Below are 25205 nucleotides of genomic sequence, written 5' to 3'. Positions count from 1 at the left end.
CTATATGCTTCCCACGGTTATTAGTAAATTTAAAAGCGAATTAAATACATTAAAAGATGATTTATTGTCTTTTACACAAGGAGGATACATTAACTATCGACTTAATCAGCCCCAGACAATGGGAAGCCCCTTCTAGACCCCGCAGCTAAACCCTAATGCAGACATCTTCAGTCCTGTTAGAAGTCACATCCCAGATATGAATGTCAGCAATAGGGGTGATCCAGTACGAAGGAAGCCACGGGAATTCGATGGGAAGGCGTTTTCCGTTTGTACTTTTTGTTTCCTTTCTTGTTCCAGTTGCCACTGTTGTACTCTCTCTTCTTCTTTCTTTTCTTTTTCCACCACCAACTGCTATAATCTCTCTTCTTGTTTATTTTTGTCGTTCGAGCTGCCACTGTTGCAGGTTTTCTTGCAACTGCTGTTGTCTCTCCTCTTGTTTCTTTTGTTTTTCCTCCAACAACTGCTGTAATCTCTCTTGTTTATTTTGCTGTTCCAGCTGCCACTGTTGCAGGTTTTCTTGCAACTGCTGTTGTCTCTCTTCTTGTTTATTTTCTCGTTCTTCTTGTTTCTTTTGCTGCCATCAACTCTGCTAAGCTGTAGTTTGGTTTGCCGCTTTTTGTTTCCATTTTTTTTTGTCCCACTCTCTGACACCAATTTGTTACGCCTCCGTTCGTTAGTTAATTTTCCGTAAAAATTCTTTCCGAAGAAACTTTAACCATACAAGTCCTTTCTTAAATAAAACTGGTTTATTCTTTCTGAATACAACTTTGCGATACACTTAATTTCCACAGTCGCGCTATAACAAACGCTATAATTCACAACGAACGTCTCACGTGCTCGACTCAACTGTCAATTACTCATTACCTTGTTCCTGTCACGTCTTGACTGTCTTATATATAAAAGTATACCGAAATCTAGTAAACGCCAGAGCATTCAGGAAGGGACAGGATCCTTCTAGAAGTTAATGACGTGTTACTAGGGTCACGTGACTTCCGCTGTCGTAACAATATTGTAGTTCTAGAGATAATAATAATTAAATCTCCTTTGCAATTTATTTATTGTTTTATGTATTTTATTTAATATATTTTATTTGTTGGCACACTATATTAAGTTTTAACAATTAACTTTTGCTTTATATTTATTTATTAAAAATTATAAACTTTTTTGTAATTAAATTTTTATATTGTAAGGTTTATTTTCAAATAAATACTTGTAGAAATTACATATTTTCAACCACTCTATTTTTTTTATCTACGAAAAATAATACTTATTAATTTATTTATTGAAAAATTTTTATCGTGTTTATTTACTGTCTATATCTTTGTATTCAGTTTTCCTCTTTGTGTACTTTTGGTGAAATTAAGCTATTCTTGGTTTTGTGACAAGCATTTGGGACCTTTCTGTTTGTATTTTACGCATCTCATATCTCATAGGAATAAACTAGTATTTAGTAATATAACTTCTGACTTAAGTTTTTCAAGGCTTAAAAAATAAATAAAGATAAGGAACCACTATGGCAGCAATCCTATCTCATTACAGTACTATAGGATTCTGTAAGTAGAAAACTAGATTGTATAAGTACTACATTTATTATGCTGTACTCATTGCTATATAACTATAAGTATTATAATAATAATAGTATAAATGGAGACTTTGTGTATAAATAAATAAATAATTTATAATCGTTGTCATGATCCGTGAAAAATGTATATACTTATAAATGGTACTGGTAGTTATCTCGTGAATCTATCGACTAACACGGGGATTCAGTTAGTAGTTATATTAATAGGAATACTGTAGTCTACTTATTTTTAATATATAGTTTTAGTGTGTTCAGTGTTTGGACGATAAACATAAAGGCGATATCGTTTATAGATGCAACTACTTGTACTACTCTCGAGTTGTAGTGTTAGTATTGCTTGTTTACTAGTACTACTACTAACATTATATGAATAATACTAGAAATAATTTTCAGTTTCGACTGTTTTGATTTTGTAATCAGTATCTACTTTTATATAATACTAATTATAAATACAGATCAAAGGAGATAATTATCTTAATACCAGACCTAGTTAGGCATTAGAATATTGATTAGTTTCAACTTTTTGTCTCCATATTTTACGTTTACCTTTAAGAAAGGATTTTTAGTAAATGAAAAGGTTCAGATTAAGGTTACTATGATGATTCCAGTAATGAAATGGTTAACTTATTGCGCTAAGTTCTCATAACTTATTTTCTCTTTTTTTCAACTTTAAATTTTTGAAAAACAGGCTAAGCTCCAATGTTAAGACAGTTTTATTTTCCCAACAGCTTGATAGCTTATGGAATGAGGTGCCATTGGCAGTAGAGAAGGCCATTATCTTTGAAGTTGTAATTCAGACTTCCCTTTTTTTTTTGTAGAGACAACCTTGAAGGCCCAAGCTTAACATGGAATAAATATCATACTTCAGATATTCCAAAAAAACAAAAAAAAAACAATTCTGCTACATACTGTAATCTGTAAGAAACATATAGAAAATTATTCAAAATTGTAATAATTGAGCTTATTAACTTTTAACATAATTTGAAGCAGGAAATATTTATAAATCCTTGTTATACAATATTAATTCTTATATTTAAATTTCTATTTACTATATTAAACAATAACATGACATATTTAAAGATGCTAATTTAATAACAATTAATACCTACTCTTAGTTATATCAAATGAAGTAGGCAAGCCATTGCAAACTCGAAGTTAATTATAAAATGTTTTATTGATTGTTATAAGTCAGGTAGTTGAAAGAGTGTGTGCATATTTGTCAGATACATGAATTCAGTTATTGAAAGTTCACACAAAAGATACTTTAAGATACAGACAAGGGACCATTTGGTTGTTTAAGGCTGACCTTGTACACCTGCTTTTGAGAAAAGTAAAACTTTAAATACACCCTTTATTTGTCAGGAAATCATCTGTTACCTCCCTTAAACTTCTGTAAAGTGCAGAACTGTACTACTACCATTGACAATTTATTCCATAAGTTGGTCACCATGTTAGGAAAATTAAATTGTGGTAACTGGTGTCTAGCCTGTTTTTTTGTCAAATTTTATGCTTGGAGTGTCTTGTTCTGGTTATTTTTGGAGTTCAGCATGAAAAAATAAGTTTTTATCCTATCAATTCCCCCAATAAACTTCAATAAGATTATTTTCTTCTTTTCTTTTCTAGAGAGATCTTAACCTGTACCTGTAACATAACCCTTCCATCCCAGGAATCATCCAAGTAGCCCTTCTCTGTACCCCTTTCCAATAAGTCAATATCCTTTCTCAGATAAAGAAACTAAAACTGTATTGCAGACAGTATTGCATGTGAGGCCTAACTTGATTTGTATGAAGAGAAAATTACCTCTTATTTGATTTGTAATCAATATGTTTATAAAAATTAAAAAAAAGACTGAAATTTTATTAGCTTTACTACTGGCAACATAGCACTACCTCAGTGGCTTAAGTGACTTATCCACCACAAAGCCAAAATCTATTTCTACAGTCATGGTATTAAGTCCTATTATATTAAGATGAGATTAAAATTATGATAACCCAAATTAAAGGAAATTTGTCCAACTTAACACTTGATCCATGCTATTCTGTTGCACTCATCATCCTCAATACAGCTAGAAATATGCAAAAGTAACTATCATCAGTAAACCTGACTAACTTGCTTATTATGACCATATGATTGTCATTAATGTACATAAGTAAAAGCAGTAATTAATAATAATAATAAATTTACTGTTTGATAATTAGACTTAGATGCTCATATAGGCTATTAACTATGAAAACTATTAATATCCAATAGACACAACTTTACCAGAAGTTCTTAATCATTGGAGCTCTTTTGAGTTTTAGTGCTTATAACTGAGAAGTGAATGAAAGGACATTAAGCTGGTTCTGTTTCACTCATTTTTTTTGTAATGTACATGGATTATACAAATTAAGTTTTCTATTGTAAGAATTGGAGAGTGAAATTTGTGTGTGTGTGTGTAATTTGATTCTGAAATCCCTGTTGTTAATTACATCTTTTATATGTGCATTGTAAGTTAATAACAGTATGCTTTGTCTGATTTCCCTTTGCTGTATACAGATAAAGCACCAGTGTCAAAAGGACTATTGGGCTGTATGTTTATAACCTCATTGGCTCTGAATGTTCCACTTTTAGCACATATAAAGCAATTTGTTGTCTACAATGTGTCTGATATCTTCGATAAATATGAGGTATGTTATTGTTTTTCTTCTGTTTCCTGTGTTGTAACTTTATGTCTGAAAGGTGTCAGTTTTAATTCAAACATGGAAGAGATGTCACTTTCAAAATATTGATCTAAAGTATTAATTGATTATTTAGTTTTCCTCATGACTTTAATAAGAACTTGACAAAATTAAGGTGAGATTTTTGGCCCTTGCGGGGCACATCTTATCCATGAAAACAAAAACATCAATACTAAATAAATGTAACCTTCCACACTCATATACAAATTAAATTTTTTTCAAACAAACAGCACATACCACATTCCTTGACAGAGCATTTCACGAGTTTATCTCATATCAGAAAATTATTTTATAGAAGAACAAGTCTACATCTAGGGTTTTAAAGTTTAAAACTATCACTTCTAATATCCAAGTTTTTATTTCCAAACTTTTCATTCCATTATTCAGATTGTCCATAAGACAACTGGCCAAACTCTGAGTTTTGAATTCCTGAATCGAATCATCTCCAGTTCTTTTACGTGATAGAGAAAAAAGTCTGAACGAGGCCTCTCTGCTCTTATACAAAGATACAATAATTTTCCTGCTGTTAAGTTTAAATGTCTTGTAAATTGAACCTCAACCTAAGATTGAATATAGAATTTTTTGTTAAATATCACACCAAACTAAATATTTGAGTTGATACAGTAGTAAATGATAATGCTTTGTGACTAATATATTTCATGCATTTAATAGGAATTAAAGTAAAGTGACAAGAATCCTTTTATACTTATCAAGGTTACTCCACCTGATTGCAAAACAAACACTTACATTAATTTAGATATATCCCTAAGTATCCATATGCTCATTCAGTATCAAAATTTAATATACTCCTATATGTGCTGTACATAGCTAACAACACAGACAAAATATTGAGGTGAACTATTATACAAGTGTATATATATATATACACTTAAATTAGAATTATCTTTATTGTGGCGATAGCAAAAAATTAATTTGCATTTTTAACAAATTAAATTCCTGTATTGGACTGTGTTACTGAAAATTTGGTAGTTCAGGATACTAAAATTGGGATTTGATGATGATTTGATTTTAGTAGTACTACATTGCAATGGTAAAAATACTGAATTTTCTAATCAGTAGTAGCACTGGACAATAGCAGCCCCTAATGTTGATATCTAGCGAAGTGCATTCTACTCATGTTTGTCTGTTTGCAGTAAACTACATTGAATCACAGAAGTGAGTTTGTTCCAAAAGTGTAACATCATAAAATTGCTGAAAAAAGTAGTCATGCTGACGGAATCAGCATAACAGATCACCAATAAAAAGAGCTATTTTGTTAAAATGATAGATCTAAAATTGGACTTTTTAAGTTCACAATTGTTGCTTCGTAATATACAAGTTTCAATTTCGAAACTTGTCATTCCGATATGATACCTACCTCCGCTCACAAAATTAGCTATTCTTGTTCATTGCTGCCCTCAGTATACAAACTTTTTCTATATGCATGCTACAAGCCTTCTGCTTCTCCCTATTGGAATTGAAAAATTCCAATATGTGTCTCATGCAAATCATCATGCGTCACTTCTCCACCAATAGGAGAATCACATACGTGACGCATGTGACTTTCTATAATCCTTTATCGAACTATCACTTCGTGTTTGGTAGCACTTGTAATCGGACCTCCTTCTTGTTTATTTAACAATTCATGTTCAGCTTAAGTTTCATTACAAAGAGGTTTTCTTTAATTTATTTAGTTTTCATTCAGACAGTTTCTTAACTTTAAAAGTTTATCAGTTAGATGCATTATTCTTTTTCACTGCTTGAATTTAGTGGACTCTTCTTCACTATGAATTTCAAAGTTCATGTTACTTCAGGGGTCACACCAGTGACTAGCATTCTTTCTCAGATCTCGGTTGTGGGCGACCTGACGATAGATTTATCCGTGTTCATTTGCTAGGAGATCGAAAATTACATGGGCCAGACCTCGCCCAATTCCTCCCAAACAGGCGAAGCCTGTTCAGACTGACGAGGACTTAGATCGTCTATTTCAGCCTTCTGATTTTGCTGTATCTTCCCATCCTCCACCTGAGGAATCATTTAGACCTAACACGGTCTTTTTGGATTTTGTTTCTCAGGTATGTGACATTATATCCCTTTCTCCTATTTCTTATTAGCCACGTCTTTCCTTACTACATGACCAATCTTCCAATCCCTTTTTGGTTTTTACTCCATCCCCTGATATTTGGGTTCATGCTGATCAATTTGCCATCCAATTAACTGATGGGATTAGCATGCTTCTTCCCCCGCAGCCTTCAGATCATTTTGCACGTTCATACCATCTTCCTGACTGTCCCTTTTTCAACCAACAGTTGTTAGGTTCCATATTACATGTTTGGGGGTGGCTCCTGAATCACCTGTCAGTCTGACCCATGCCCACTATATTCATCTGCGTCTTACCCTTACAACTCTTTTACAGTTTCTTTCATCTCTACACTTCCTCTCTGAGGCTCTCCACAGAAATCCTAAGGGGTTTTCTGGGGATACTCTTTCCCTTTTTTCCTCCACACTAGCTCATTTGTCGTCTTCAGCTCTGACTTTGCATACATGGTTTCTCTGTTCTTGGACCTTCTAGGTCATGATGCGATTTTGGCTCAGGTCCATTTACCATTGACTATTCTTCGGGATTTGCGTTTGGGCCCAATTTCTGTGGTGATATGTTTTTGACATGATCCCAGAAACACTAGAGCCATGGGTGGCTTCAGTCCAACAACAATTTATTCTTATCAATATTGTTACACATTTGTCTCAGTCGGAGCCCCATATGCCACCTATTACCATTTCTGTCCTTTCCCTTACTTGTCCCTTCTTCTCGGGGTGCCTCTTCTCGTCATTTTTATATTTTTTTTGACACACGTCACATCGCCAACAGTACCAGTGACTACCCAGTATGATTTGGTCCAGTGGGAGCTTGGCTTGTTGATTTTCTTCATCACTGGCATTCCTTCGTTGAAGATCAATGGGTTCTTCAAGGTTTTATCAGAAGGATACGTGATCCCCTTTTTTTCCCCACCTCCTGTATCTCCTTTCCTCGTTTCCTTCCCTCCTCCTCAGTATCCTGTGACTAGTCAACATCTGTCGATAGCGCTTCAGAAATTGCTATCTCAGCAGCCCATCAAACTTGTTTTCTTTCCTTCAACATGTTTTTATGCCCGTGGACTAGAGACTGATCATAGATTTATCTCACCTCAACTGCTTTATTTACCTGCTCCTGTTTACCATGGAGTCTTTTTTCACCCTGAGGTGGGCATTTTCTCTGGGTTTATGGATGACCCAAATGGATGTTGCCAATGCTTATCTCCACATACCTATTTCAACTTGGTCCCATCTTTATCTTTAGTTTGTCCATCTCAGGGTGGTTTATCAATTTTGAGCCCTACCGTTTGGGCTTGCTTTGGCCTCTTATGTTTTCTGTTGGGTAGTCCGAGTGTTTGCTTGATGTCTTCATGCTCTATGGTTGAGTTTTCACTATTACATGGATGACTGGCTTCTTCTGGCTCATTCTGAACCAGAGTTAGCCAGCCATACTTATTAGCTCCTTTTAGTGGCTGCTTGTGTGTGCTGGTTAATCAAACTGGAGAAGTCCTTCCTCAGACCTACTTAAAATTTCATCCATTTGGGGGGTATTTTTTTGACATTCGTATCAGTCGGGTCGAGCCTTCTCCTTTAAGACTTTGTTCTATGGAATTGTTAGTTTGCCACACCCTCTGTGTTACATCACTTACTGTTCACGAGGTTCTATCGCTTTTGGGGATATGGTCTTCAATGACATCACTGGTCCCTCTTGGTCCTGCTCATATGAGATCCTTTCAGTGAGCTCTGCACGATCAATGGCACCTTGCATGGGATCCTCTTTCTACTCACATTACCCTTCCTCTTACCCTGCAAGACCATCTGCTTTGGTGGTTGGATAAGGCACATGCTTCAGCATCTGGATCTACATCTTTTTACAGATGCATCCCTGCAGGGCTGAGGTGCATGGGCGAAACACCAACAGCTTTGGGCTGTTGGTCTGTGGATGAAAGTGCTTTGCATATCAACATATTCGAACCTTTAGCTGTATGACAAGCATTGAATCACTTCATTCTTCTCACCCGACATTGTCTGGTGATGGCTCATTTCGATAATTCTATGGGGGTGGCACATATCAGTCACCAAGGAGGCACCCAGTTGAGAACTCTCTGTTTTCGGATGTTGGATCTCTTATACTGGGCCCACACACAACACATTCATCTCATTGTGTGTCATGTGCCGGGTGCTTTCAATCTTGCTGCAGATCATCTTTCCCACTCTGACCGGATATATGTGACAGAGTGGTCCTTAGATCCCTTTGTTTTCAGGGAGCTTTGCAGTCGGTAGGGTTCTTCCCATGTGGATGCATTTAATATGAGCCACAATCACAAGTTCCCTCTCTTTTGGTCACTGGTCCCTCAGGCTCTGGCAGTCGATGCCTTCAGCCAAGATTGGCTCCACAATTATCTTTGTTTATCCTCCTATCCGATTAGTTAATTGGGTTATCTCTCTCATCTATACCACTCCTTGTTGGGTCCTTCTGATTGCTACTTATTGGCCAGCTCAGCTGTGGTTTTCATGGTTATAGCACCTGCTACTTTCCCCTCCTGTACCTCTTCCATCATCTCCCTACCTTCTTTATCACCCTCGGTCACTGGTCCTACATCCTGCATCTTCATACCTGGCTTTTATCTGGTCCTTGGTGAGGAGATCTGGTTTCTCCCATCAAGTCACTTTCCTTTTAGCTGGTTCCATAGGTCTTTCTTCTATAGAGGTGTATCAATGCAAGTGGAAGAAGTTCCACAGTTTGTTTACAACTCGGGTATTTTCCGCTGTCCAGCCTACTGTGGCTCGGGTGGCATAATTTCTCACTTGGCTATTTGACCAGAGGTTCTCCGTCTCCTCGCTCTTGGGTTATTGGGTGGCTTTTTCCCATACCTTTTGTTTTTCCTGATATCTTAGAGTTTTTACTTCACTTGTCTTTACCATGCTACTGTGTTCCTTCTGGTTGCATCACCTTCCCACACAACCTACCCTTCCAGATTGGGATGTTAATGTGGTACTCCATTCCCTCACTTTACCTCTGTTTGAACCACTTTCCTTGTGTTCCATGTTTCATTTTTCTCTTAAAACATATTTCCTTCTCCTCTTTGCCTGTGGACATCGATGGTCGGATTTGTTTGCCATTGATGTTTCACATACACTTTATCACCCTAACTATCTTATCTTTTACTCAGATTATTCCTTCCTCCCAAAGACCTCAGTGGCTCAGGAGGGTAGCACCTCCTTTTCGCCTATTTTCCTTCTTTCCATTTCACATCTTTACCCTCAACCGAATTTGGATAGGCTTCTGTACCTGGTCAGGAATCTTCATTGTTATATTGCCCTTACGGCTTCCTTCCGTAGTACCCGTTCCTGACTCTGTATCACCTGGCAGTCTTCCTCTCTTCGTGATCTTTCACCTTCAACCCTTACAAATTGGGTCTGACTTTTGATCCAATTGGCTTATTCCTCCTTGCTTTCTTCCTCCCGGAGATTGTTCCAGGTGTCTTCTCATCAGATTAGACACCTCACCTTTTCCCTTGTTTCTCGTCTTCGTCGTCCATTGGAGGAAATTCTATACACTCATCCCCCATTATCTACATTATATCATGATTTCTTCTTCATTGGGTTTTCGTCTTCCATCTGTGGCCATTCTTCAGACTTCGGTGTGACTCTGACTGGTAAGTTTCTATTCATATTTTCTTTTCAGGGGCTTTTTCTTCATTCCCCATTATATGGATCCTACTCTGTGGTGAGTGGTGCCTGACCAAATGCTCTTTAACTTGAAATTTGCACTATACAGTCATGTTGACTCGTGCTTTATATTCTATGGCTTCACACTATACCATTCAGTGCAGAGTAGGGCGGTGGTGTTCTGCGGGTGTAGATGACATACTGTCCTCCTCTTTGCGATATACAATTACGTCAAAATTTCCCCCCTTCGATTGGGAGCCCTCATCGGATGTCAGTACCTGATGGCTGGGTTTTGGATTTAGAGTAGAACCAATCAACATTAGTCTTCACACACATTTTGGGTTGTCTATCTTCCTCTCTTGATTTTCCTCCATCTGTGTTGTGGGTCACAGGAGTGGTACATGAGATTGTTATGGTTTTCTCCATTGGCTCTCCCTCGTCCTATCATAATATGGGGATGTTATTGCCTTTTGGATGGTTTTGGTCAGTTTCTGGTTGGGGGAGTTGATTGCATGCAATAGACATCCTTTTGATACCAGATGTTGAGTCCCTGAATCGATAGCTCAGTGCTAATACTGGTGTCATACCTAGGAGACAACGTAATTCTCAATCCCCTGGTCTCTTGGGTTTGAGGTGAAGATGGTATGATCCTCATCCTACCCCACGTGGATGTTGGTTCCCAGCACCATAGGTTTTTGTAGTAGTTGACTTACCTAGTATGGTCTGTCACACCCGGGCCACTTTACATCTGAGGGCACATCCGTTGTTTTACCCACTTTTCTATTCATGGGATTGAGTTATATTTATTTTATATGGATCATAACACGATCCTGACACAGTTCTCTCCCACTTAAATGTACTCCTTTCCTTTTTGCTATTATCTTCTCCACATTTCATGGAGGGACGAAGAGTATAACTAGTTCAGAAGTGATTTGGTTCCTCTCATCTGATCTTTGGATCTGACTCTCTCAGTTCCAGGGATATCCTTTTGGCACTTTCGGGGGGTACTTCTATCATTCCCTCGCACCTGTCCCTCCTTGTATTCAATGACGGATTCTAGCTAATTTTATGAGCAAATTTTTTTTAATTTTCCTATACTGAAAATGTATTTCCCTCTTCTCACACTTCCCACCCTTCCTTCCCACTTTACTCTGGTACTTACATCTTCTGCCAAATTTTGAAGTAATAGTTTGGTAGAGGAGTATAGAGGGAGTCACATGCATCATGCGAGCATACACTTTCACTATAGAAAAATTATAACTTCTGCCATTCAAATAAACCACATCTAAATTACTACTCCAGTCCTGAATGAAGTTACCTTTAGTTCTTCTATATGTAAGAGAAAACCAGCCAACTTTTTAATCCATTTTCCTAGCCTAAATATGGTAAGTTGTTCCTAATATCATTCTAGTATCTTCACTTTTTCCAACATGTTGATATCTTCTCGTAGTGGGAAAAACTTGAATATGCATAGTATTCTAAATTAGGTCTAACCATGATTTTGTACATTGTTACAGTAACCATTGAAAATTTTTATTAATAGGTTGCATTTGTAGAGATCTTTAAATGTTATTTAAACTTTCTCTTTTCAAAAAAATTGGTGCTTCTTTCACACAACTGCAGTTACTTTATACTTCTTACATTGAAAACTTATCTCTCACATTGTCACTTAGCTCATCCAAACTTTCTAAATACGTACACAATAAATACTTAATCAAATTAACCCTTCTGAGCATCTTTGTATCATCTGCAAATTTGAAATATTATTGCTCATTTAGCTGTCCTAATCTCACTCATTTCACTGATAGCACAGTTTAACTATTTAGCATTAAGATAATTAATGTACCATAGTTTAGTTTTTAGTAACACTTCTGAATGGTTTGTTGTTTGGAAATCATTACTGGAATTTAAAGTCACATTTTCACCTTCAATATTATATCTCCAGCAGACTTTGAATTTTGTTTCTAATTCTTATAGTCTTAAGCATGCTTAATATTCAGGTGTTTGTACATTGGGATAGGAGAAGCTGCTTTCCACACTAAATTAATAAACTATACAATTTGCACTTCACTTTAAAATTGCCAATTACTTGAAAATTATCCCTCACAGGACTCCTTTTTTTTTTCATTTTAAATCACTCATGATAATCATTAAATACAGAGAATTAAAATTGAAATACTCTTCAAACCACTAATAGCGGTCATCAATTAAGTCATAGTCTAATTACTCTACTAAAGGCATACAAGTTTTGTTTTTGTCGCCACAGCTGGCACTGTTGTGAATAATTTTTAAAATAACCAGTAAATGTTTGCCAGTTGTATAAAAAATTTGTTTCAAGCCCTGGTTCAGAAATTTTTTAAAACTTTTAATGATAACTGTTAAATTCTCCAATCTCCCCTAAATCAAAGCTTTATTAATAGGAGCTTTATCTTTTTTAAAGTAACTTTCTTGTTAATAGAATTTATAAAAATCTTCTCCCTGGAATTTTTAATGAATGTATTATGTTTGGTCTATCTTTAACTCAAATATTCAAGTTTTTATGTTCTGCTACACACTGATTACTTCATTAAAGCCTGAATTCACTATACCGTAAAAGTTATCAAACCGGAAATGGTAGGGGTCATCATGAATTGTTGGTGGATTTCACCAAAAGAACGAAGAAGAAGCTGTTGCTATGTTTGGAAATGTTTCACAATAAGTTAAGTTCAATATGTAATAAGTTTAGATAAGTGTTTACATTGCAATCAGTGTTTGACTGCTTTTTCAATACATTTTGTCATTTAAACGTGTTCATTCATTTCATAAATAAAGATTCAAAAGAAAGAAAGGTCTGCACAAATTCAGCTGTACCTACAATTCTGATTGAGCAGGTTGAATCAGACCACACAACTAGAAGTTACATAATGATGAGTTCAGATGTTAGTGAAGCAATTGGAAAGTGTTAATATAGTGATATTTTTCTGATCTTTCTTTTTTTTTAGGTATGGCGTGTAATTACTTCAAAGATTTGTTTTCTTGATACCAAAGATCTTGTTTGTGGATCTCTCTTGATCTATTATTTCAGAATTTTTGAACGACGGTATGGTTCTCACAAGTTTTCAGTAAGTGCTCATGCATTCAGTATTTATTTGTTTTTTTGTTGTTTACAACACACTAAGGTTTCATCAACATTTTATAAAATAAGATCTCAAGATATTCTGCATTAAAATCTGGTGGCTGATCTATCATTATTTGTTTAATTTTTGTTGTATTTTTAAATTCACATATTTTCAAAAGTGGAAATTATGCAGTCTTCTTGACAGCTAAAGAAACATTACAAAATGGTAACATATATGAATGTAGGGGATGAATTGTCGTAAATATTTTAGGCTTAGAATTTGTGTGAAGGATCACATATTATCACACTTGAAAACCATCTACATAGTGCTTTTATTTTAAACTCAATTAAAGTTGTGTTGGCTAAAATTGTAGGCCTATTATCTTAAAGTATTTTAACAAAACTATAATTCTATAAATGTTCTTGATGAAACATTGTCGAGGTATATCTCAGATAATAGTCTTGATTTACTGTTGTACTGCTAAAATATGTGTTAACAGACTGTGATACTCTTGACATTTTATGAAGACTGATTTTTGACATAGTAGAAATTCACTTATAACCCATATTCAAATAGCAGAAATTCACATGAATAAATATATTTGATTTGATTAAGTCTGTGAAAATATGTATTAAATTTCTTTTAACAGAAAAGTAGAATCTTTGGAGCTAATAATATATTGGTAAAGATCAGAGGAGATAGAAACATGTAAGAAGTTTTGAGGATAGACATCATTGAGTAGCTTTCGTCAGGAGTTTTTTCCTTGGATTAGGTGTAGGCAGGAAGTTTTGAGCAGGGTGCAAACATTAAATGAATAACTAGCAAGGATATGAATGAAAATTGAAGCTAATTACATCTATTGAACAGACTTAAAGTCATGGGAGATACGTTTACAATTGATGAGCTGCAGAGTAATTGGTGAAGTTTTTTAGTAACTGTTTTAACTAAGTATAGTTAATTTTGCTAGAAGCATTGTGATGCAAAAACTGGTTCAAATTAGATGTTTGTGTTGTCAAAATACAAAATTTACAGTTTTATACAAATTAGGAACTCAAACTACCAATATTGACAAGCTAGAATATAAAATAAAAACCTCTTATCTTTTCTATTTGCTTAGATATCACTCCTGTACAGAATCAAACACAGTGCCCCCCTCCTACCTCTTTCCATTTATTTATATATATATGATATGAATAACCAATCAAAAGCTCAGAATGTCCCACCTAGTGGTTTTCTCAGCCATTTTGATGTGTTATTGTGCTAATTTCGTTTTTTTTTCACACAAGATTTCAATTGATGAGTTAAGTCTTTAGTGAGCTCAAATACAGTTGAGTTACTACACTAGATAAATTATAGTGGAATTCTATGGTACTGATGTAGTAATTTGAGGTTTTTTGGTTATTTAAAATATATATATATATATAAAACCTAAAAAATGTCTTTTCATATCCTCCATGTGGAAAATTTCATAAGGCTTAGAAACCTACGACAAACTAGTACAAAGGTCGTAACTAGAAGAGAGAATTGTTTGCTTTACTTCTTTTTTACTGTTCTATGAAACAGTATTTTCTATTTCTATTTTCTATATTTCTATATATTTTCTATTGAGAAAAAATAAGTTTAATAAGAATTTATTTGTAAATATTAATAATCTATATACATGTATATAATGTATAATAATTGAAATGTGACTGTATTTTACAAAATACTAGTCCACTGAAACACAGCCACTTTGTAAAGGATAAAGGTCAGTTATATATTATTGGATACAGTAACACAAGTGCACGTGCACCATGTCATTGAAGCTTCTGATTTGTTAGCTAGGCACGGCTGCAAGGTCAATATAATAAAAATAATAGATATATATAAATGTATAATGTTATGAGATTTAAGCTATTTAGACTAAACATTTGTGTTTTTATGTTATAATTTTTATTTTTTTTCTAATTTTTTATCGAGGTTACAAAGTCAGTCAAATAAGAAATAAAATATAAAGATTTTCTAAAAAAATTTGATAATTATCTGGAGATTATAAAGATTTCTCATGTGAAGTATGAAAATGTTCTAATACATTAAAATATTTCTTAAAATTAAAATTGCTTTGCATGTTTGATAGTCAACATTCTGAAAGAAAAAGATTTACGAAAAAAATCTTTAATTAAAAAATCATAATACTTAATTTTAAAACCTGGTATCTTGTGTACGAAGACCTTGTAACGTTTACCAATTACCTGCAAAATTTTGTAAAATTGGGCATATGATATAAAAAATCATAGTGTAAGTACTCTCATGGATACTTTCGTGGTTACGAGCTGGGTGGATTACACCCAGCCCATAATGGAAGAGTTGATAAATAGTACCACATTGGTAATTTCTGAGATATCAGGATTTTCTCCATAATCAAGAAACATGAAAAGGTGGTATTTAAAACATTCTTTATCTTCTTCCTTATATTCTTTAAAATATTAGAATCAGTGGCTTTCAAGAGGTATCAATTTATTTCTTTAACAGCAGTTACTTCAGTACTTTAGTTTGAATTGCTGATCTTTATACATGTTTTTCAAGAGTAAAGGAAATCTCATTTAACTGATTGTCTTGCATTACCTTCCTTACTTGTATTGTCTTACAGTGATAATCTACATATTAGTTGTTTTTTGTTCATGAATAGAAAATTTGCCTACACTATATTAATTTTAGGTTTTTGTATATAAAATCTTTTTAAATTACTCAACAATGCAAGTGTCAACTTATTTCTTGCAGTCAATACAGTATGTTGAAGAAATGGAAAATTATATATATTAATATATTTAGCTTTTTAAGAATTTTAAAAGCCGAAAATGGCATATTTAAGAACGAATAACTATTTATACTAAATACATTTCTTATGAAGTGTTATTTTGTATGAATAAAACATACATTATCTGTTTTTCATACAATGATTTTGAATGTATTTTGAACTTAAGAAACCTTTGTTTCTTCTTTTTTTTTGTTTTTCAGTCGTATCTTCTTGCAACTTTCACTCTAGCAACATTGTTGGAACTTGCCTCTGTATTTATTCTAAGGAAGCTTGAGTTTCATGTTACTACATTGCCTAGTGGGCCGTAAGTATAATATGACAAAATTATTAAATCATGTTGTTTTTATATATACCTGTGTAAAACCTGTGATGATAGAAAACATATATTAAAAAAATTAGTTAAAGTAAAAAATTAACAACCCTATGATCCCCATGCGCTTTCAATAGATGGACTTTCTCATTAGGGGCAAACTAGAATTCCCAGTTTACTGGTGATGAAAAAAGGTTCACCTTTCAAAAGTGATTGAGTTATAGGGTTTCATATTTTTGTGTGAAACATGTAATATAATATTTATAGGTATTGTAGACTAGCTGGTTTAATGTGTTCTAGTGCTGAGTAAAAGACTTTGTTTGTAGTTGCCCACAGTAAATATGTTATTTAAGTCCTATTCATACACTCTTCTCACTAGATATCCACATTGGGTTAGGTAAACTAAGTTGTAAAAGACCATTATTATTGTTGTTGTGATGTTTCATAATATTTTCTAGCCTAAATGAATAGTGTAAATATCCTGTAGTTGTAACTTAAACATTTGGAGATGACAAAATAGACAAACTGTGAAATTTGTAAGTGCAGATGTATAAAAGTTTGTACAATAAATAAAAGCTTAAATCATGTCACGTCACATCATGATTCACTCGTTAGCTATCGACCATGATACATGCCTGTATGCAGACTGTCTCCTACCCTATGCTGCCGTTAATTATCACGGACTACCACTAGACTTCTGGCCACAGGACACAGTCAACTTCATCCGCCACTACAAGCCCCAAGCCTGAGTATTCCCTGAGTGCACCCATCGTCTACATAAGGGAGATATACTCCTCCAGCCCAAGACACTCGAAGACTTCCACTACCTTCGCCACCCTTAGTCTTCAAACCCACCCATCACTTGCCAACCCCATAAAAGCAATGCCAATCTCCACACAATATTTCTCAGAAACGTTAATTTATCCTTTACGCCAGAGGAAATTCATCAAGCCCTCGAAACTACAACCAACTCTACAATCCACGCAGCCCAACGTATCTCATCAAAGAAAACAAGTTCACCCTACACTTTCATGAAAGTTGTCACAACTTCCAAGATAACCGCAGACTCCATCCTCACCCATGGCTGCTATCTTGATTACTATCACATCAAAGCAGAAAAACCATACCGAAAGTCTCACCCACCCCTACCTTTCCCAGCCCACCCCCAAACCCATGTTCCACAACACACAAAAGAAAACCACCGCCAACCAGTACTCTACCACCTATCCTATTACACTTGACCAGGCTACTCAAACTTCACCCACTCCTGAAACACAAGACAAGGCGACCCAAACCACCACTACAAGGAGAAAAAAGGCACCTAGACCCAGCCACCAGTCTTTCCAGTAACCAACGACGCTTGTCAGCAAACCAGCAACCCGCCTCTCAGCCCCATGCTACTTTCTACACCATCGTCATCAATTTCACCCAACGCTCTAGTAATTCACACCTCCCCTGACCTCTACCTACCCGACGAACCTTTCAGTGCCTTCCGCCCACACATCAGCGACACCGAGGGCTTCACGCCTTTAAAACCATCCCATAACCTGAACCTGTACCCCAATAAAACCATGGCGAACATCAGGAGAATCCACAACTCATTGAAAAGTTAATCAACCCCCAGCACCGGACTTCTCTTTGCCTTCCCAACTTACTTCTTCTTGCTAACCAGGCACTGGTAATGGATTGGTCGTTACCAGTAAATATGGGTGTTCTCGGATACTCCTGTTTCCCCCCACATAAAATTCTTGGCATAGGATTTACAGATCCCTGCCGCCCTGATGAACCATCTGTCCTATATTGTCCGTATACTCTACTTTTCACTTTTTACTTTCTACTTTTACGTTTACTTTTTTAAGTTTACAAGCTTGTCTGCATTAATTTCTTGTTTCTCAATTTAAGCCCATACTCCTAGTCCACGTGCGGGGTGAAGGAGGATTGCTTAATCTTTGAGCACCCCAGATTAGTAATTATTTCTTTCGAAATAATTATTTTTAAATCAAAATAACTGCCAGAAATAAACCAACAAAAGCTTAAATAATTAACTCAAAAGTAACATGGGTAATAATAGGATGGAAATAGCTAAAAGCAAAAGATAACACTAAAAAAAGATTTTTACCAAAGTAGTTATTCTTTTATATTTTTGTTAAACTAACCTTTGTTTTCTGTATTTTTAGGTTTGGCCTTGTATTTCCATTATTTGTCAATTATTATACAGACTTTCCAAGAGTAGCACATGTTTACATTATGGGGGTTCCAGTCACAGGCAAGACAATGTCATACCTTTTAGGTTTACAGGTAATTATATGAGTGTTTTATTGATTACAATAAATAAACAGTTAACATTGGTAGTTATTTTGCATATCATTGAATATAAATAATTTTTTGAAATAAATTTCATTCATTTCAAGATATATAGTTATTCATACTGTAATATGTCTGTGACAGGGTTTTCACAATTCAGAGATTTCTTATCTCTTCACACAGATTTAGATATTTTTTTGTCCATTTGCCAAAGAGATTTGCATGGCACTAGCTTTAGGCAACTCCTACTTAATTTTGAATGATTTAACATGAATTGTGCAACTTCATGATGATGTAATAATGCGACAAACTCTCCACCAGTAACACCCCATATGCATTTGCATTCATAAACTTCATTCTTCTCCTTGGCATTGTATTGATCAAGTGTTTTTTGTTTTTTCTTTTGTCTAAGTTCAATTTATTGAAATTTGAATCTTTAACAATACCTTGTATTTGTTTTTCTTGGCTTTTCTTTCAAAACCTTTAATTTTTATTGTGCATTCTCAAAGACAGTGATTTATACTTAGTCCTGAGTGAGTGACTTAATTTACACTTAGGCCTTATTTCTACTATGGCTCTAGGAGGCTCGTTAGCTATCAGGGTCAGTGCATCCATTATTCAACGTGTTGTGGATTACCACATGCTTACTGGGCCTCCTACTCCCATCCCATCAGCCAAATTTCTTTCTTCTCAGTCAGGAATGATCTTTTGGAATGCGACCTTCACCAATTTGCTTTGGATAGTACCTTACCATTTGTGAAATGAACTTAACCTTCCTTTCCTTTTGTGGATTTCATTATCAGGTATGTTCCTTTCCTTACATTTTACCTGTGTTCTTTATTAATTTTCATTTTATCACTCCATGACTCATGTCTCTTGGGTTTAGCTTGGCTTTTGAATTTGTACTGTTTCCTTTCTCTAAAAACTCCTCTCTCACACCCAAATGCCTCATTCCCTTCCTGTTTATAAATCCCTTTGTCCTGATTTGTAGACTTTTTTCTTTCTTTTTCTCAATTCGCTTTCATTGGTATCTATATTGACCAATTTGTGGATCAAGCCCCTTACTTTTTATTTCACTTTTTGGTTTCCTATTTTTGCATATTTGTCGTTTTCTCTCTGCCTTCCTGTATTCCTTCTCCTAACTCGACCTTTTTATCTGAGGCATTTCTTCATGCTTCAGGTGGGCCTCTTTAGAAATTACTTCTTTTCTCTGTTTGCTCTATTCCACTTCTTCTGCTCTGTCCTTCCATCCATTGTTCCCCAGCTGCTGGTACTTGATAGGTTGGTTTGTGGTTTTTATTGTGTTCCTCCCTTTTTCTTGTGTATTTATTGTTCATCTGGCTCCATTTCTTTGCCCAATTGTTGTTAGTAGATTTTCTTTCTCCCTTGTAACTTGGACTGATGTTATACTGCTGCTATCCTTGTTATCTTCTCAGGTATTCTTCTTTCTTGGCTTTGCCCTTTATTCCTCATCTGGTTCAGCCTTCTCCCTCACATTTTCATTCCATATTTCAGGTCTTCCTCCCCCCCCCTCTTACATGTGTCTAGTTCATCACTCTTATCATACATGACTATCATACATGTATGATCCTGTGGGTACCCATCTCTTCATCTGTTGGTTTCACTTCCTGCTGATGGTCATTTTTCTTTTTTTCTACTTCTCTTCTCTTCACTTCCTTTTCTAGTTTCTTTTCTCCTCCCTTTGGCCCCAGCTATGATCTTTTTTCACTCAGTCTGCAGTCTGCTATAGTCATTATGTTAGATATCTTCCCACATGTCGTTCTTGGCATGTCCTCCCTTTGTTTTCTGTGGTCCATCTGTCTTTTTTGTATTTTCTTATTCTTTGCTTTTCTCTTTGCCTTGACAATGGCCCCTCTTGTATTCTGTGGTATTGTAAGGCCATTTGTTTTACATACTCATACCCCAGGGCTAATGTTCTTTTACTGGACTATTTACTTCTGTTAGCCCATTCTTGTATCTCTTCTCCTATCTCTTTTTTTTTATGGTGGCTCCTTGGTTGGGGGAAGGGGGGGGGGACTTATCCTGGGATCTCAATCCTTTCTTATGCCCATTTAGTGCTTAGTACTTTGGGCATTTTCTTCTTCTCTTGTCTCAATTGAGTTTGGCCTTCTCTTCTTTGCCTGCAAGTTCTAATATGTCTGATCACTTGGCTGTACACTTCTTTCTCTATCTGCATAAGAGTTTCCTCTGCATCTAGGGTCTCTGGTTTCACTGGATCCCTTTCTTTAGGACATGCACTCATGTGTCTCCAACAGTGGAGCTTACAGACTCAGCATTTTCTTCTTGAGGTACATTAACCTCTATTGTGAACCTCTCCTTGAGGAATTCTTATGGTGACTGGACCATGCCCACACTATGTCCTGCATTCCTTTACCACCTACTCCCCCGGTGGAACAGCAGCAAGTCTTCAGATTTACAATGCTAAAATCAGGGGTTTGATTCCTCTTGGTAGATGCAGCTGATAGCTCGATGTGGCTTTGCAATAATAAAACACACCCTTTACCACCACTTAATTCAGACCTCTCCCTTCTTTGACCCTTCCCTCTCTGATTTTAGTACATTTCTGGATGGATGAATGACTTCTGATGTTGGACAGGCATCAACTCCACTCCACATCACCATTACCAACATTCTCACTGTTCGTTCCAGGGCCTTTTGCTTTCAGGCATTATACATACTTTTGGGCCCATTCTCATTTGGTTACTCATTTACTAATGCTTATGTCTTGGTGGCGGCCCTCCTCTCCCAGCCAGTCTACATTTTATCAAAGTAGTGGTCTCTACAACCCCTGGTTTTCTGTGGGGCTTGCTATTGGTTAGACATGCCCCTCTTAGATGATCTTGCTACCCATCTCTACTCTGGGCTCATTGACAGGTTCTGTATTGGTCAGCTTGTCATTTGGACTCCCCTTTTCTTTCCCAAATTTTCCCTCTCTTTCTTGCTTCACCCTCACGCATCCCTTCTTTTCATGGGATGTCTTCCCTCCATCCTCACACAGGGATTTTGCCTGTTCCATCATCCATCAGACTGGGCTTTCTGCTTATGTGGCATTATCCTTGTCACTTTCTTCTCACCTTACCACTGTCTTTTGCTACTGGTCCTTTCACCACCCCTTTCCTCCTGATATTCATTCTGTGAACAACCTTGTAGGTTTTCTCCTTTGCTTGCTCTACACCCTTTTTAGACTGTGTCCTTATTGGGGTTTTGCACAATCTTGAGCATGCCCAATTTTTGCAATTGTCTTCCTGCCTTTTGTACTGCCTTTTTTATCCAGTTTAGTGTCCTCTCCCACATGACTACTATTGTTTGGAAGTCTATTCTGTAGATGCTTTTCACTCCCTCTTCCTCCACACTTGTTTATTTTCTTCCCTAGACCATCCCATCTATCCTCGAACTTTATCTGCCCAGATGGTTTACAGTACTTCTCTCCTATCTCCCTTCCTTCTGTCTCTCACCTCTTGGACCATTTGTACCTGGATTGGGTCCTTCTGAACTGTTTGGTGTGCATTTTCATGGACCTCTCCCTTTCGAGATCCCTGCATTCATCTTTCCATAACTTGGGACCCCTTTCCTTCTACCCTTACTGCTTCGATCCATTGACTCCTCTGCTTGTCATGTTCATTTGGGATATGGATGATTTCAGACTCTTTTTGCATTTCTTCTCATTTGATTCCTCACCTTTTTCACACTCTAGCATCTCTTCTTCTCTGTCCCTATAATGAGCTCCTCCAGACAGGCATGTGGCCACTTCACATATTTATCACCTTCTTTACACCTTTTGGCTGTTTTATCTTCTGGTGGTTTTGGCTTCCATGGACTACTAATCTCCAATCACACCTCCATTTTTGTGATAAATATGTAATCTTCCCCTTTTAGGGCTCCTTTTTCATTTCATAGGATCCTACCACTCAATTGTCTGATCCAGAACATACCTAATCTATGGACTATCATGGAAAAAGCCAGCACCAGGGAAGTGTTATGCCTATTTTTTTGGCACGAGCTAGCTGGCTTTTAAAAAATAAGTTTTCGAGGTCATCCATTGCACTGTCTCCAGTGTAAGACTTTTCCAGACTGAGGGCCCAATGGGGATCTGGGCACTCCCTCAGGGTCACCTCAATGCAAATCCCCCCCCCCCCCCACTATCGAGTGGAGCACGGGAGACCCTTGCCACTTATCAGTTTCTAGCTTCTGTGGTCGTGGACCATGGATAATCCTCACTACTTGGACTTGGTTGTTGGGGCAACAAAAAAGGATTACCAACATGATGAGAAGTGGGGCAGTGGTGAACTGTTAGTGTAGTGCAGATCACCCATCATGTACATCACTCATGACCTCCTCCCGCTGCTTTTGCATGTTCAGCAGACTTGAGGTGAGCACTCTTTGTAAAACTGTGCACTCCTCTTGTTCAAAGGTCTGTTCAATGGAATTGAGGTGTGCACATATTACATATAGATTAATAATTCATAACATGGTGCCTTCCTCCTGCAGATTATATTCTGTTCAGTTGAGATGCAGTGAGCACTCACCTTACAATACATACATATCTGATATGTCCTCCTCCTGTAGCCAATGTCTGTTCAGTAGAGTCGAGAAGAATAAACTTTATACTGGTCCACACTCCATTATTATACTGCCATCCCCCTCCAGTTGGTGTCAGCCCTTTAGAATCTGATGGTAGAGTTTAAACTTATGTACACTTTATGACATTTTGATGTATCACTAATGTGTCCTTCTTCTGCAGCTCGAGTGCATCCCATAGAGCCTTACAAGTAGAATTGAGGCATGCACACGAACACTTATTACATATCTAATGTGACCTTCTCCAGCAGCTGGATGGTAGAACTGAGGTGAGCACACACAGTACAAAACAGCTAGAGTCTGTCTCATAAAGTCTGATGGTAGAGTTGAGGTGTGCACACAAGGTACGGTCTGAAATTGCCCCAGCCACACTACATGTATTGGCTGTCCGACAACTTGTGTGCAAGTACTAGAACAGTGACACACTAGGCTTCTTTGACTCCTCCCATTTTACTATACAGGCAAAGAATATAGCTTGGATTAGACAAAATGGAGTCTTCCACTTGTATGACCTGATAAAGATTGCTGTCTGGAGTTACACCCCATGTACTTCCTTTGGGTGCTTATCTAGGTAAAATTTACACCAGCACCTTCACCAATACAATGTGGAACTCTAGCTAAACTCGAAAAACAACGAGTTTATCAGGAGGTTCTGAAAAAGTCCTGGAAATATAAATCTATCACTCCCAAATCCTCCATTTTTATTGACGATAAGCCATACCATTGTGTTTATCTCAGTTTTTTAAAAAGCAATCTCTAGGAAATGCGACTTGTAAAATGGGAAATACGCTGATTTGGCAACTGATCAGAAACAGGCTTTGAACTATGTACCTCAATCTGCACATGACTATTGTTGGCATGATATTGTTACCCCAAAATAAGCTCAAGGCTTGTTTTGCAAAAATAGAAAATTACAAAATTGCTGATAGAATAAAAAACATAAACGTTTCAGAATTTTCCTAATTTCATCATTAGCATAAAAATTTCAAAAATAATTGACAAGTTTCTAGCCTAACTTCTTCATCAGTTATTGCCTAAAATCTGATCTAATAATACTCAGTTTTTGTCTGTCCTAAAAGTGCATGTGCACCTTACTATCTAAATGCGCATGCACACACACCTTATTTCAACAGATGTAAATATAGTTTAGAAGACAATTTGTACAACAACATATTAAAAGCTTCACAAAGTTTTGAAAAATGTCTAGTGTTAATTTGTAGAATAACATTATAAGTTTATTTATTGATAGTATTAAGTACAGTAAAGCTTAGCCCTAACTAAACTAAAGCAAAAATGTACACAAGTTACAGTGTTAATTTATCTCTTTCGAATATAGGCCATACTTAGTAAAGGCTTGACTAATCTTAGGCTTAAAATAAGTGGACTAATAGGTTTCGGTATCTGTGATTAGAATTCTTTTGTATTATTCTAGAAATTTTGTATTTATAAAAGCACTGTTCTAATAAAGATACTGATTTTCCTACAAATGTTTAGTGGGTCGGTAAACATTATAATGCTTTCATACCCAAAATATCAAATTTTTTATTAAGTCTTAAGGTTTGTTAAGCTAGTGTTTTTTCATGCCTTTTTTCTTTTTGCATGTTGCCTATCCAACATGCAAAGTAATTTTCATTTTAAGATTAAAAATACTTTTATGAATCAGAAAATTTTCAAATTTCACATGCGAAATATTTATAATGTCCAGATAGTTATCAAACATTTCTTAAGAAAAAACTTTTTATTTTATCAGTTATTTTCACTAATGAATCTCTCTATGGGTTCAGTAGATTTTACCGATCTTGTAACCATCATAAAAAATTAGGAAATAAATATAAATTATGCCTCTTTCATTCGAGAATGACAACAAATTATAACATGAAAACGTAAATGTTTAGACTAAATAGCTTAAATCTCATAACATTATACATTTATATATATATAATTTTTATATTGACCTTTCAGCTACACCTGGCTAACAATACAGAAGTTTCAATGATGCGGCACATGTGCTCTCATGTTACCATATCCAATAATATAAAACTGACCTTTAGTC

The 25205-nt window shown here is 35.9% G+C and overlaps 1 protein-coding gene across 1 annotated transcript in view; it reads left to right on the top strand.

Annotated features, from left to right (window-relative positions):
- Nucleotides 1-1320: 1320 nt before the first annotated feature.
- The window catches only part of LOC106473313 (ubiquitin-associated domain-containing protein 2-like), a 47928-nt gene continuing 24043 nt past the window's right edge, over nucleotides 1321-25205 (top strand). Inside the window, exons 1-6 of the mRNA XM_022401772.1 lie at nucleotides 1321-1553; nucleotides 4118-4248; nucleotides 13026-13145; nucleotides 16140-16243; nucleotides 18427-18550; nucleotides 25121-25168. Coding sequence (XP_022257480.1) covers nucleotides 1514-1553; nucleotides 4118-4248; nucleotides 13026-13145; nucleotides 16140-16243; nucleotides 18427-18550; nucleotides 25121-25168 — 567 coding nt within the window. The 5' untranslated portion in view covers nucleotides 1321-1513. The remainder of the gene's footprint in view (nucleotides 1554-4117; nucleotides 4249-13025; nucleotides 13146-16139; nucleotides 16244-18426; nucleotides 18551-25120; nucleotides 25169-25205) is intronic.

The sequence above is a fragment of the Limulus polyphemus genome, unplaced genomic scaffold, assembly GCF_000517525.1.
Source record: "Limulus polyphemus unplaced genomic scaffold, Limulus_polyphemus-2.1.2 Scaffold6065, whole genome shotgun sequence".
Classification (NCBI taxonomy): domain Eukaryota; kingdom Metazoa; phylum Arthropoda; class Merostomata; order Xiphosura; family Limulidae; genus Limulus; species Limulus polyphemus.
This window is presented reverse-complemented; position numbering and strand designations above follow the sequence as displayed.